The following is a 15,096-nucleotide window of genomic DNA, read 5'->3' on the forward strand; positions in this document are numbered from 1 at the left end:
GACCAGCATTTTCTACAGCCAGACTTTCCACCTGCTTCTGGCTGAATTCTAATGATTCACGTAGCGCCTGGAACTCTTTGTGGAGAATTTCTACCAGGCCCAAACACGCATCAAAACTACTGAGTTTCTTATCTATAGAGATCAGAACATCTGTTGAGTCGTTCCCCGGTGGTGAAATAGCTCCAGGTGAATCCTCATTTCGCTGTCTCTTGGACTTAGATGAGGTGGAGGGGGTGGAGGTGTTGTTTGGTTTCCCCATGACGATTCTGTCGTAACAACGATCTATAAAATCTGTCAGGCTGGCCAAATCCTCCCCGCTGTGCTCCAGAGTGTACCTTTTAAAGACACTATAGTCCTACTTTAAAGAGTATTTTAATTAGGTTGGCACAAAATACAATCGAATGAAAGTAGAAATGTTTGGGCGCCTAGTTTGAATCTGCCGTCTCCCCCGGAACTACGTCACCTACAGCATTAGCGTCACCTACCTGCAGCCCCTCCACCTACCTGGGAAACAGTTTTAATATTATAATTGTGTGTGTATAACACGGTTGGTGTTTTGTTTTAATTTTAAAACAATGAAAAATGAAAGATCAGCATTATAATAACTTATTTTCAGAAACATGTAAATGTGTCAAACTGTCTGTGGAGAAAAATATGAAATACATAAAAAACTGCAGTTTCATGAAGAACTTTAATCATAAAACCAGGAATCAGTAAAATAAACTGATGTCACGATGGGCGGAGGTGAGGACCCAAATGCAGGCAGTCGAGTCAGGAGGCAGAACCGTGCAGGTGACACGGTTTGATTTTCCAACCACAGGACATGGAGTTAACCAGCGAGAGCAAACTGAAAACTACGGGGTTCATATGCACAGGAGGAGGAACAAGGAACAGGTGGAGTGAGTAATCAGACCAGGTGACCTAACAAGCCAGACACGGGAAGACGAGGGAAAACATAAAACTAAACGTGACAAAACCCAGAACAATAAACCAGAAACCAAGACAAGAACTAAAACATGATGCAGATGACCTGATCAGGACCAGCTGTGGCAGATAAGGGACTGCAGGAGGACGGCGAAAAATGTGGCTTAGTGAGAAAAGTAAATTCAGTTTTCTGTTTTTTAATTAGAAGTAACTACAATAGAAATGTTTAATCTAGAAGTTCCTGGTTCAGTGTTTTTAACTGAAAATATTTAAACTAATTAAACTGAAGCTGAAACTCGTGGAAACAAGATCAGATTAAATGTTTATCCACAATTTTCCTGCGGCTTCTTCCGGGTTGTGGGCGTGGCCAACATTTGTGGGCAAAACTTCCGGTTTGAAGCCGCTGTCGCTTGGCAACCGGCGTATTTACTTTACAGTATTATATTTTTAATGGTTCATGATCTTCACTTAAGACATGATGGCGAGATGGGAGCACAGTAAAACAGTGATCAGAAGAGGCGATATATCGTTGCCCATTCCCTCCTCAATTACGGATTGGGAGGATGAGGTAAAGAAGTGGCCGAGAAAAACTTATGCTAACATCTTTAGCTACGTAATCAACGCAACGGATTGCGATGGTGAAGCTATGCAAAATATGAAGAGTGCCGAAGCATACCAGCACCTCCACAGCAATAAAGTAGGGCCCGTGTTGATTAGTTGTGTTGGAGAAGACCTGGTGTACCTTAAAGCCAGCGTTGAGCCCAGTCAAGCCCTGACTGTGTCGCACCACCAGGCTTGGGTTTTGGCGGAGCTGTCAGGTGAAATTCAGACAGCGGGTTGTACCTGCATTGCAGGTGCTGGGCGCTCCTGCAGCCACGCTGCTGCCATCATGTGGAAGGTTAGTCCAGTGTACAGTACAGGTCATCACAGGGTTCCTATGCATGTTGTAAACTTTGCAAAAAATAAAAATAGAATATCCTCAACAGCGATCCCGTCCCATTGTGATTTGCTGATGAGAACCAATGCCAACTACGTCACATGCGCACAATAGAAAAAAATCGATCACAGACTTCATCATCAAAGCTTTGTTCTTGTTTTTGATGATATTGATTTTCTACATTTTTAGGTGTGGAAAATGGAAACATTTGTATGGAAATATTTATCTTAATACTTATCTAGGTTTTTCCTCATCTGAAGTTACTTGGTTGATTATTTTGTATATAGTTACAATCTCCTAGAATTATTTCGGGACCCAACAGCAGTATATTCATATTATTGAAACCAAATGATTACATAAGTTATTTACCTGGTACACATCTATTAACCCATGGCATAAAGTATTTTAATTGTTTTACCAACAAGTAACCGCTACTTCCGGTTGCGACGGAAGTTTCGCCCATAACTGTTGATAATGGCGCCCCCTATGAACCGCTTCAGGAAAATTGTGGATAAACATGTACAGAATCATCAATGACATCATCAGCTCCAGCCAATCAGCTGCACTCGTTTCCTTTGATGAGGAAGAAGGTTCCAGCAGTGACACCGAGGAGTCCAACCGTCAGACCCAGTGCACAGAAAACTGCTGGTCCAACACCGGCCTGAGTCTTCTCCACCTCTGGAGACACAAAACAGAGACATGAACCTCCTCCTGGAGACGGAAAACAGAGACATGAACCTCCTCCTGGAGACGAAAAACAGAGACATGAACCTCCTCCTGGAGACGCAAAACAGAGACGTGAACCTCCTCCTGGAGACGGAAAACAGAGACATGAACCTCCTCCTGGAGACGGAAAACAGAGACGTGAACCTCCTCCTGGAGACACAAAACAGAGACATGAACCTCCTCCTGGAGACGGAAAACAAAGACGTGAACCTCCTCCTGGAGACAGAAAACAGAGACATGAACCTCCTCCTGGAGACAGAAAACAGAGACATGAACCTCCTCCTGGAGACGGAAAACAGAGACGTGAACCTCCTCCTGGAGACACAAAACAGAGACGTGAACCTCCTCCTGGAGACACAAAACAGAGACGTGAACCTCCTCCTGGAGACACAAAACAGAGACATGAACCTCCTCCTGGAGACACAAAACAGAGACATGAACCTCCTCCTGGAGACGGAAAACAGAGACGTGAACCTCCTCCTGGAGACACAAAACAGAGACATGAACCTCCTCCTGGAGACAGAAAACAGAGACGTGAACCTACTCCTGGAGATGGAAAACAGAGACATGAACCTCCTCCTGGAGACACAAAACAGAGACGTGAACCTCCTCCTGGAGACGGATAATAAAGAAGGGGACCTCCTCCTGGAGACGAATAATAAAGAAGGGGACCTCCTCCTGGAGACGGAAAACAGAGACATGAACCTCCTCCTGGAGACGGAAAACAGAGACGTGAACCTCCTCCTGGAGACAGAAAACAGAGACATGAACCTCCTCCTGAAGACAGAAAACAGAGACATGAACCTCCTCCTGGAGACGGAAAACAGAGACGTGAACCTCCTCCTGGAGACACAAAACAGAGACGTGAACCTCCTCCTGGAGACACAAAACAGAGACATGAACCTCCTCCTGGAGACACAAAACAGAGACATGAACCTCCTCCTGGAGACGGAAAACAGAGACGTGAACCTCCTCCTGGAGAGACAAAACAGAGACATGAACCTCCTCCTGGAGACGGAAAAAAACAGAGACATGAACCTCCTCCTGGAGACGCAAAACAGAGACATGAACCTCCTCCTGGAGACGGAAAACAGAGACGTGAACCTCCTCCTGGAGACGGAAAACAGAGACGTGAACCTCCTCCTGGAGACACAAAACAGAGACATGAACCTCCTCCTGGAGACGGAAAAAAACAGAGACATGAACCTCCTCCTGGAGACGCAAAACAGAGACATGAACCTCCTCCTGGAGACGGAAAACAGAGACGTGAACCTCCTCCTGGAGACGCAAAACAGAGACGTGAACCTCCTCCTGGAGACACAAAACAGAGACGTGAACCTCCTCCTGGAGACGGAAAACAGAGACGTGAACCTCCTCCTGGAGACGGAAAACAGAGACATGAACCTCCTCCTGGAGACACAAAACAGAGACGTGAACCTCCTCCTGGAGACACAAAACAGAGACGTGAACCTCCTCCTGGAGACAGAAAACAGAGACGTGAACCTACTCCTGGAGATGGAAAACAGAGACATGAACCTCCTCCTGGAGACACAAAACAGAGACGTGAACCTCCTCCTGGAGACGGATAATAAAGAAGGGGACCTCCTCCTGGAGACGAATAATAAAGAAGGGGACCTCCTCCTGGAGACGGAAAACAGAGACATGAACCTCCTCCTGGAGACAGAAAACAGAGACGTGAACCTCCTCCTGGAGACGCAAAACAGAGACGTGAACCTCCTCCTGGAGACGCAAAACAGAGACGTGAACCTCCTCCTGGAGACAGAAAACAGAGACGTGAACCTCCTCCTGGAGACGCAAAACAGAGACGTGAACCTCCTCCTGGAGACAGAAAACAGAGACGTGAACCTCCTCCTGGAGACGCAAAACAGAGACGTGAACCTCCTCCTGGAGACGAAAAACAGAGACATGAACCTCCTCCTGGAGACGCAAAACAGAGACATGAACCTCCTCCTGGAGACACAAAACAGAGACATGAACCTCCTCCTGGAGACGGAAAACAGAGACGTGAACCTCCTCCTGGAGACACAAAACAGAGACATGAACCTCCTCCTGGAGACGGAAAACAGAGACATGAACCTCCTCCTGGAGACGCAAAACAGAGACGTGAACCTCCTCCTGGAGACGGAAAACAGAGACGTGAACCTCCTCCTGGAGACGCAAAACAGAGACGTGAACCTCCTCCTGGAGACGCAAAACAGAGACGTGAACCTCCTCCTGGAGACAGAAAACAGAGACGTGAACCTCCTCCTGGAGACGCAAAACAGAGACGTGAACCTCCTCCTGGAGACGAAAAACCGAGACATGAACCTCCTCCTGGAGACGCAAAACAGAGACATGAACCTCCTCCTGGAGACGGATAATAAAGAAGGGGACCTCCTCCTGGAGACGAATAATAAAGAAGGGGACCTCCTCCTGGAGACGGAAAACAGAGACATGAACCTCCTCCTGGAGACAGAAAACAGAGACGTGAACCTCCTCCTGGAGACGCAAAACAGAGACGTGAACCTCCTCCTGGAGACGCAAAACAGAGACGTGAACCTCCTCCTGGAGACAGAAAACAGAGACGTGAACCTCCTCCTGGAGACGCAAAACAGAGACGTGAACCTCCTCCTGGAGACACAAAACAGAGACATGAACCTCCTCCTGGAGACACAAAACAGAGACGTGAACCTCCTCCTGGAGACGGAAAACAGAGACGTGAACCTCCTCCTGGAGACGGAAAACAGAGACGTGAACCTCCTCCTGGAGACACAAAACAGAGACGTGAACCTCCTCCTGGAGACGGAAAACAGAGACGTGAACCTCCTCCTGGAGACGGAAAACAGAGACGTGAACCTCCTCCTGGAGACAGATAATAAAGAAGGGGACCTCCTCCTGGAGACGGATAATAAAGAAGGGGACCTCCTCGCAGGGACAGGTTTGTGTCTGATGGTGTGTACTGTGTCGGTTCAGAGTTTAAATAAAGCTTCTTACCCCAGATCCTGGTCAGTGGCTGGGTCAGGGCCAGATGTTCCACTGAACAGCTGTAGATGTCTCCCTGCTGTGGGATGAAGTCCAGTCTGGAGATCTGGGTGAAGGAAGCATCTTTGTTGGGGAAGGGAACGTTGATGCTGGTTCCTTCAGTCACCTTCTCTCCGTTCTTGGTCCAGGAGACGTTGACCGGAGCCGGATAGAAACCAGAAACATGGCAGATCAGAGAGTTCTTCTCTCCAAGGTCCACATCGTCTCTGCTGTAGATGATCAGGCTGGATGGAGGATCTGAGGAGAAAGAAAATCCAGCTTCAAGTTAAGGATTAATAAAAAGCTGATTTATCGTTTTTATACAGCCTCACAGCAAGAAGGTCGCTGGTTCGAGTCTCGGCTGGGGGGAGGTTTGAACCTTGAAGGTGGTGGCCTTTCCGTGTGGAGTCTGCATTTTCTCCCCGTGTATACGTGGGTTCTCTCCGGGTTCTCCAGCTTCCTCCCACCATCAAGATGCATGTTAGGTTATCTCTAAATTCTCTAAAATTGTGTGTGAGCGGTTGTTTGTCTTTCTATGTGGCCCTGTGATGGACAGGTGACCTGTCCAGGTGTACCTGCCTCTCACCTGTTAAAATGCAGGGATAGGCTCCACCTTACCTGCGACCCCATAATGGACTAAGCGGTAGAAAATAAAGGTTTAGAACAGTGGATCCTCTGAAGGAACTGGGGTCTGCTTTAGTTAATGTGTCCAGGAAGTTTACGTCTCTTTAAGACCTCGGACGGCTGCATTGATGCTGATTGTGGTCCCAGCTGGACAAGGTTCTTCTTTCACAGGGAATCTGACCTTGTGTTTGACTTTTTAAAGATGCTTTCCAACCTTAAAAGTCTGCGTTCTGGACTGTTTGATGGAACATCATCCCCTGTCTAACAGTATAACCCGGTATAATCCAGTATAACCCAGTATTACCCAGTATAACCCAGTATAATCCAGTATAACCCTGTATAACCCCGTATAACCAAGTGTAACCCAGTATAATCCAGTATAACCAAGTATAATCCAGTATAATCCAGTATAACCCAGTATAAGCCAGTATAATCCAGTATAACCCAGTATAACCCAGTATAACCCAGTTTAATCTAGTATAATCCAGTATAACCCAGGATAACCCAGTATAACCCAGTATAACCCAATATAATCCTGTATAACCCAGTATAATCCAGTATAATCCAATATAACCCAGTATAACACAGTATAACACAGTATAACCCAGTATAATCCAGTATAATCCAATATAACCCAGAATAATCCAGTGTAATCCAGTATAATCCAGTATAACCCAGTATAATCCAGTATAACTCAGTATAACCCATTATAACCCAGTATAATCCAGTATAACCCAGTATAATCCAGTATAATCCAGTATAACCCAGTATAATCCAGTATAATCCAATATAACCAAGTATAACACAGTATAACACAGTATAACCCAGTATAATCCAGTATAATCCAATATAACCCAGAATAATCCAGTGTAATCCAGTATATTCCAGTATAACCCAGTATAATCCAGTATAATCCAGTATAACCCAGTATAACCCATTATAACCCAGTATAACCCAGTATAACCCATTATAACCCAGTATAATCCAGTATAACCCAGTATGATCCAGTATAATCCAGTATAACCCAGTATAATCCAGTATAATCCAATATAACCAAGTATAACACAGTATAACACAATATAACCCAGTATAATCCAGTATAATCCAATATAACCCAGAATAATCCAGTGTAATCCAGTATAATCCAGTATAACCCAGTATAATCCAGTATAACCCAGTATAACCCATTATAACCCAGTATAACCCAGTATAACCCAGTATAATCCAGTATAACCCAGTATAATCCAGTATAATCCAATATAACCAAGTATAACACAGTATAACCCAGTATAACCCAGTATAACACAGTATAACCCAGTATAATCCAATATAACCCAGAATAATCCAGTGTAATCCGGTATAATCCAGTATAACCCAGTATAATCCAGTATAATCCAGTATAACCCAGTATAACCCATTATAACCCAGTATAACCCAGTATAACCCAGTATAACCCAGTATAATCCAGTATAACCCAGTATAATCCAGTATAATCCAATATAACCAAGTATAACACAGTATAACCCAGTATAACCCAGTATAACCCAGTATAATCCAGTATAACCCAGTATAACCCAGTATAATCCAGTATAATCCAATATTTGTAATTATAATATTATTATAATATTAATCCATTGTTCTAGAATGCGCCGCTAGGTGGCAGCAGCAATTGTAGTAGCTCTGTTTTTAACTTATGATTTTTTGCAATATAGCCGTCTTTTTTAAGACATCAGCTGTCAATCTGTGTCTGTTCGGGTAGATTTTTTCGCGCTGGTCAGAGGCTGTGCTATACGGGAGATTTTTCTGAATATTTTTTCTTTTTGCAAGACTTGTTATTGTGAGTCTCCATGGCAACGAGACTTGTTTACCATCGGGATCAACTGATAAAACTCTCCAAACTCAAGATTATCAGTGAAACAACACTTCAAATCCCAACGGAGTTGAAAAGAAAGAGAAGAGGATGCAGGGCAGGAGCGAGGCAGAGAGAAAAACGATGGCGATTCAAACCGTTTCTTCCAACGGTTGTTATGGGAAACGTGAGATCGCTAGCTAACAAAATTGATGAACTTCAGGTGCTAACCAGGTCTCTTAAAGAATACAGAGAGTGCAGTATTATGTGCTTCACCGAGACATGGCTGCATGAACACATCCCAGACTGTAATGCGTCTGTACACGGCTTCAGGACGGTCCGTGCAGACCGCAATAAACAACTCAGCGGGAAGCTGAAGGGAGGTGGAATTGCGGTGCTGGTAAACCAGCGCTGGTGTCATCCTGAACATGTCACTGTTAAAGAGAAGATCTGCAATAGAGACATTGAACTGCTAGCTGTGAGTCTCCGCCCGTATTATTTACCCAGAGAGTTCACATACGTTATTCTGGTAGCGGTATATATATTACCTGGTACCGCTCCAGACACAGCCTGTGATGTCATTAACTCTGTAGTGGCCAGGCTTCAAACACAACATCCAAACGCATTTGTGGCGATCTCTGGAGATTTTAACAACATCTCCCTCTCTGCAACTCTACCAACTTTCCAACAGTTTGTCAGCTGCTCCACCAGAGAAAACAAAACGTTGGACTTATTTTATGCAAATATTAAAAATGCATACAGCTCCTTTGCCCTGCCACCTTTAGGAAGATCAGACCATAACCTAGTTCTTCTCTCCTCCTCCTACAAGCCCATCGTTCAGCAACAACCAGTCATTAGAAAGGCTATTAGAACCTGGTCTAATGAAGCTGAAGATGCTCTGAGAGGATGCTTCGAGGCTACAGACTGGAACGTCCTATGTGAACCTCATGGAGATGACATCAATGCCTTGACTGAGTGTGTGACAGATTATATTAACTTCTGTGTGGACAGCACCGTTCCAACAAGAACAGTGAGGTGCTTCCCCAATAACAAACCCTGGATCACCAGTGACCTGAAAAAGCTGCTGAACATCAAAAAGAAAGCTTTTAGGGATGGAGACAGGGAGTTATTGAAGTCCACACAAAAACAACTTAAAACACAAATGAAGAAGTGCAAGGAGGACTACAGGAAGAAGTTGGAAAGTCAGCTTCAGAAAAACAATGTGAGGGATGTGTGGTCAGGAATGAAGAAGATCACTGGCTTCGGGATAAAGGAGGATCAGACTGATGGAGGTCTGGACAGAGCGAATGAACTGAACATGTTCTTCAATAGGTTTAGCTCACCTCCTGCTTCAACCCCAACTAGCCACACACCCTCCATGAGCCCACAGCTTTCCTGTCACACCTCCACTCTGTCACCCTGCAGCTCAGTCAAGGACCTGGACACAACCTCATCTCCCTCCACATCAGGACTTCCTGAAACCTCCTCTGCCTCCACCTCCACTCTGTCTGTCTCCTGTAACCAAATCATGCAACAACTGGTGAAACTGAACCAGAACAAGGCTGCAGGTCCAGATGGTGTCAGTCCCAGAGTTCTCAAGACCTGCTCAAAACAGCTATGTCCGATTCTCCAGCACCTGTTCAACACCAGCCTGAGTCAGAGAAGAATCCCGGTGCTGTGGAAAACATCCTGCCTTGTTCCAGTGCCTAAAAAACCACAACCAGCTGAACCAAAAGACTACAGACCAGTCGCCCTGACATCTCACGTCATGAAAGTCCTGGAGAGACTCTTACTGGCTCACCTCAGCAAGCAGGTGAACACCTTTCAGGACCCATTACAGTTTGCATACCGTAATGGGCTTGGGGTTGAAGATGCAATCATATACCTGCTTCAGAGAGCCCACTCTCATCTGGACCAGTCGGGCAGCACTTTGAGGGTCATGTTCTTTGATTTCTCAAGTGCTTTTAATACGATTCAGCCTGCTCTGCTGTGTGAGAAGCTGCAGAAATTCCAGGTGGATCCCTCCACAACCACCTGGATTTACGACTACCTCACAAACAGACCACAGTTTGTGAGACTGAAAGGTTGTGTGTCTGAGATGGTGGTCAGCTGCACTGGAACACCACAAGGGACTGTACTTTCACCATTTCTATTCACGCTGTACACCTCAGACTTCCAGTACAACTCTGAGTTCTGTCATCTGCAGAAATACTCTGATGACTCAGCAGTTGTTGGGTGTATCAGTGATGGACAAGAAGCAGAGTACAGAGAACTGGTCGGTCAGTTTGTGAAATGGTGCGGTGACAATCATCTCATCTTGAATACCAAGAAAACAAAGGAGATGATTGTTGACTTCAGGAGGAACAAGAACACACATAGAAGTGTTTCCATCATGGGAGAGGAGGTGGAGGTGGTGGAGGAATACAAGTACCTTGGAGTTCAGCTGGACAACAGACTTGAGTGGAAAAGCAACACTGAGTACATTTACAAGAAAGGTCAGAGCAGACTCTACTTCTTAAGGAAGCTGAGATCTTTTAACGTCTGCACCAAAATGTTGCAGATGTTCTACAGGTCTGTTGTTGAAAGTGCAATCAGCTTTGCAGCAATCTGCTGGGGCAGCGGCATCAGAACCAGAGACTTGAAAAGAATTAACAAACTGATCAAGAAAGCCGGTTCTGTGCTTGGAGTAACTCTGGAGCCGCTGGAGTTGATCATCAAAAAAAGAATTCTGTACAAGCTGACGAAGATAATGGAAGATCCTTCACACCCTCTACACAACGCCGTGACGAAACAACAGAGTGTGTTCAGTGGGAGGCTTGTTCAAGTCCGATGCAAGACAGAGAGATACAGAAGATCCTTCCTTCCAGCAGCTATCAGGCTGAAGAACAAAGCCCTTAATTAATTAATGTGATTGTTTTACTAAAAAAAAAAAAAAAAAAATTACTACTGCTACAATATTGAATTTCCCTTTGGGATTAATAAAGTATTTTTCATTCATTCATTCATTCATTCATTCATTCATTCATAACCAAGTATAACCCAGTATAACCCTGTATAACCCAGTATAATCCAGTATAACCAACAATAACCCAGTATAACCCAGTATAACCCTGTATAACCCAGTATAATCCAGTATACCCCAGTATAATCCAGTATAACCCAGTATAACCCCGTATAACCCAGTATACCCCAGTATAACCCAGTATAACCCTGTATAACCCCGTATAACCCAGTATAATCCAGTATAATCCAGTATAACCCAGTATAATCCAGTATAACCAAGTATAACACAGTATAACACAGTATAATCCAGTATAATCCAGTATAATCCAATTTAACCCAGAATAATCCAGTGTAATCCAGTATAATCCAGTATAACCCAGTATAATCCAGTATAATCCAGTATAACCCAGTATAACCCATTATAACCCAGTATAACCCAGTATAACCCATTATAACCCAGTATAATCCAGTATAACCCAGTATAATCCAGTATAATCCAGTATAACCCAGTATAATCCAGTATAATCCAATATAACCAAGTATAACACAGTATAACACAGTATAACCCAGTATAATCCAGTATAACCCAGTATAACCCATTATAACCCAGTATAATCCAGTATAACCCAGTATGATCCAGTATAATCCAGTATAACCCAGTATAATCCAGTATAATCCAATATAACCAAGTATAACACAGTATAACACAGTATAACCCAGTATAATCCAGTATAATCCAATATAACCCAGAATAATCCAGTGTAATCCAGTATAATCCAGTATAACCCAGTATAATCCAGTATAATCCAGTATAACCCAGTATAACCCATTATAACCCAGTATAACCCAGTATAACCCAGTATAACCCAGTATAATCCAGTATAACCCAGTATAATCCAGTATAATCCAATATAATTAAGTATAACCCAGTATAACCCAGTATAACCCAGTATAATCCAGTATAACCCAGTATAACCCAGTATAATCCAGTATAATCCAATATAACCAAGTATAACCCAGTATAACCCTGTATAACCCAGTATAATCCAGTATAACCAACAATAACCCAGTATAACCCAGTATAACCCTGTATAACCCAGTATAATCCAGTATACCCCAGTATAATCCAGTATAACCCAGTATAACCCCGTATAACCCAGTATAACCCAGTATACCCCAGTATAACCCCGTATAACCCCGTATAACCCAGTATAACCCCGTATACCCCAGTATAATCCAGTATACCCCGTATAACCCAGTATAACCCCGTATACCCCAGTATAATCCAGTATAATCCAGTATACCCCGTATAACCCAGTATAACCCCGTATACCCCAGTATAATCCAGTATAATCCAGTATACCCCGTATAACCCAGTATAACCCCGTATACCCCAGTATAATCCAGTATAACCCAGTATAACCCCGTATAACCAAGTATAATCCAGTATAACCAAGTATAATCCAGTGGTTATACTGGATTATACTTGCCGATTATACTCTTGGTCCAGGATCTGGACTCCGTGGTCCAGGATGTGGACTCTGTGGTCCTGGATGTGGACTCTATGAGTCCAGGATGTGAACTCTGTGGTCCAGGATGTGAACTCTGTGGTCCAGGATGTGGACTCTGTGAGTCCAGGATGTGGGTAAAAATGTGGGATTATGGATGTGACATCATCCAGGAAATGGAGACGTCTGATTGGAGGAAAGTTGTGATGGAACCTGATCACTTATTGATGAATAAAGATCAGTTCTGGAAACATCCAGATGATCTGACTGGGATCATTTCTGTCCTGCTGTGTCTTTAATGATCAGCTGTCTGATCAGGTTTCCATGGAAACCATATCAGACCGGTCTCAAACTGGATTCAGTCCGACTATAAAATCATGAAAACTGTCTGATACTTTCTACACCTGAAGATGTAGCCATCTTGTCAGGAGCTTTATGCACCTGGTAGGGTCACCGATGGCAAACAGGTGTCTAGGGGAGGGACCAGACGAAGCACGGCTCAGAACACCCCTATGATGACGACAAATCATGATCCTAGGTTTCCCTTGCCTGGACGTGGGTCACCGGGGCCCCCCCTCTAGAGCCAGGCCTGGAGGTGGGGCACAAAGGTGAATGCTTGGCCGAGCCTTTGCACATGGAGCTCGGTCGGGCTCAGCCTGTAGGGTGACATGCCCCCCTCCCATGGCCTCACCACCTGCAGGAGGGGCCATAGGCGTCTGGTGTAGTGTGAGCTGGGCGGCTGCCAGAGGCAGGGACCATAGAGGTCTCATCCTTGGCTGCAGAAGCTAGCTCTAGGAACGTGAAATGTTACCACTCTGGTGGGGAAGGAGCCACAGCTGGTCCACGAGGTTGAACGGTTCTGGCTAGATATAGTTGGACTCACCTCGACACACAGTTTGGGCTCTGGAACCACTTTCCTTAATATGTCCTTAAGGGGTAATATGTACCCCTTAATATGTATGAGCTGACTGGTCCCTGTATGACCGGTGCCAGAGCTTGGTCCACACTGCTGGCAGTAAATCAGAATTGTTTCCGGTGAGGGTTGAACTCCGCCAAGGCCGCCCTTTTGTCACTGATTCTGTTCATAAGTTTCATGGACAGAGGTGTTGAGGGAATCCGGTTTGGAGGCCTCTGGATTGGGTCTCTGCTCTATGCGGATGATGTGGTCGATCTACGTTCCTACCCTCACCTATGGTCACATGCCCCGTGACCCGACTCTGGATGAGTGGCAGACAAAGAAGATGAAGATTTGACTTTACCATTTTCTAGAGGAAGGTCCTTCATTGCTTCAAGAGCAGTCTCCAGGCTTGTTCTGCAGATCTGTTGATAAGCCACAGCTGCTTCATAACATTCTGGGCAGGTCACATGATCTACAAAAGGAGGCTGAGGTTCGATTCCTTTCCTCTGTTTGAAGTCGGCGTACCACACCTCTTCGCCTTCCAGAGTATACATGTTCTCTCGATCATTCTCTGAACATCCACCGATAGCAAGGTCCTCATGTAGAACTGCAACACAAAGAAGCTGATTATTGATCTGCTGCGTGTTTGTTTGTTTGTTTGTCTCTGATGTCAGTAAACAGCTTCCTGTCCAACTCACCGTCCGCAGAGACCCAGAGGACACAGCAGAGGAAGAGGAGCAGCTTCATCTTCATCCTCATGTAGACTGACAGAAAGTCAGAACTCCTACTGACACAGCAGCCAATCACAGCGCAGAGAGACAGTGATGTCATCAGTGTCCAGGTAGATTCTGTCAGCAGCTGAACACAGACTGAGACGCACAGCTGCTGATCAATAATCAATAATCTGTCAGAATCTTTTCTCTGAAAATTTTATTCTGAATAAATATTTACATGATGATGTCACAGGAAGTAGAAAATATTGATTATGACATGTTTAATATTTCTTTGGCTTTGGAGGAAGAAACCTGAGAACTTTGATCCAGATATTCAGCTGATCAATAGTGATCAGAAATGTAAAACTCTCCATAGTGGTCACTCTCCAGTAAAGCCCTCCGTACTGTTTATTCCCCAGTAAAACCATCCACATTGGTTATTTTCTAGTGAAACCCTCCGTACTGGTCCATCCATCCATCCATCCATCTTCTGCCGCTTATCCGGAGTCGGGTTGTGGGGGCAGCTACCTAATCAGTGAAACCCAGACTTCCCTCTCCCCGGCCACATTCACCAGCTCATCCGGAGGGATCCCGGGGCGTTCCCAGGCCAGCCGAGAGATGTAGTCCGTCCAGCGTGTCCTGGGTCTTCCCCGGGGCCTCCTTCCGGTGGGACGTGCCTGGAACACCTCACCAGGGAGGCGTCCAGGAGGCATCCTGACCAGATGCCCGAGCCACCTCATCTGGCTCCTCTCGATGTGGAGGAGCAGCAGCTCTACTCTGAGCCCCTCCCGGATCACCGAGCTTCTCACCCTATCTCTAAGGGAGAGCCCGGCCACCCTGCGGAGGAAACTCATTTCGGCCGCTTGTATTCGTGATCTTGTTCCTTCGGTCAT

At 45.1% G+C, this 15,096-nt stretch overlaps 1 protein-coding gene across 2 annotated transcripts; it reads right to left on the bottom strand.

Moving 5' to 3' along the window:
- Window positions 1-672: 672 nt before the first annotated feature.
- On the bottom strand, window positions 673-14,326 carry LOC121639614 (RLA class II histocompatibility antigen, DP alpha-1 chain-like). Of its 2 annotated transcripts, XM_041984944.1 has the most exons (5): window positions 14,189-14,326; window positions 13,852-14,097; window positions 5,582-5,866; window positions 2,376-2,539; window positions 673-1,251 (listed from the first exon to the last, which is right to left on the bottom strand). In XM_041984944.1, exons 1-4 carry the CDS (start codon window positions 14,319-14,321, stop codon window positions 2,418-2,420), a joined length of 786 nt encoding a protein of 261 aa, XP_041840878.1. In that variant the 5' UTR covers window positions 14,322-14,326; the 3' UTR covers window positions 673-1,251; window positions 2,376-2,417. The 2 variants fall into 2 exon arrangements, with proteins under 2 accessions (XP_041840878.1, XP_041840877.1); XM_041984943.1 differs by having other exon boundaries at window positions 673-2,539.
- Between the last annotated feature and the right edge of the window lie 770 nt (window positions 14,327-15,096).

Source organism: Melanotaenia boesemani, chromosome 5 (assembly GCF_017639745.1).
Source record: "Melanotaenia boesemani isolate fMelBoe1 chromosome 5, fMelBoe1.pri, whole genome shotgun sequence".
In the NCBI taxonomy this organism is placed as follows: Eukaryota; Metazoa; Chordata; class Actinopteri; order Atheriniformes; family Melanotaeniidae; genus Melanotaenia; species Melanotaenia boesemani.

Bases quoted from the DNA above. Each gene is read 5' to 3' on its own strand.
- LOC121639614 (XM_041984944.1), bottom strand. From the start codon at position 14,321: ATGACATCACTGTCTCTCTGCGCTGTGATTGGCTGCTGTGTCAGTAGG. The intron at 14,098-14,188 runs GTGAGTTGGACA...TTTGTGTTGCAG, and splicing joins CCTCTGGGTCTCTGCGGACG to TTCTACATGAGGACCTTGCT. The intron at 2,540-5,581 runs GTAAGAAGCTTT...TTGTGTCTCCAG, and splicing joins GCCACTGACCAGGATCTGGG to AGGTGGAGAAGACTCAGGCC.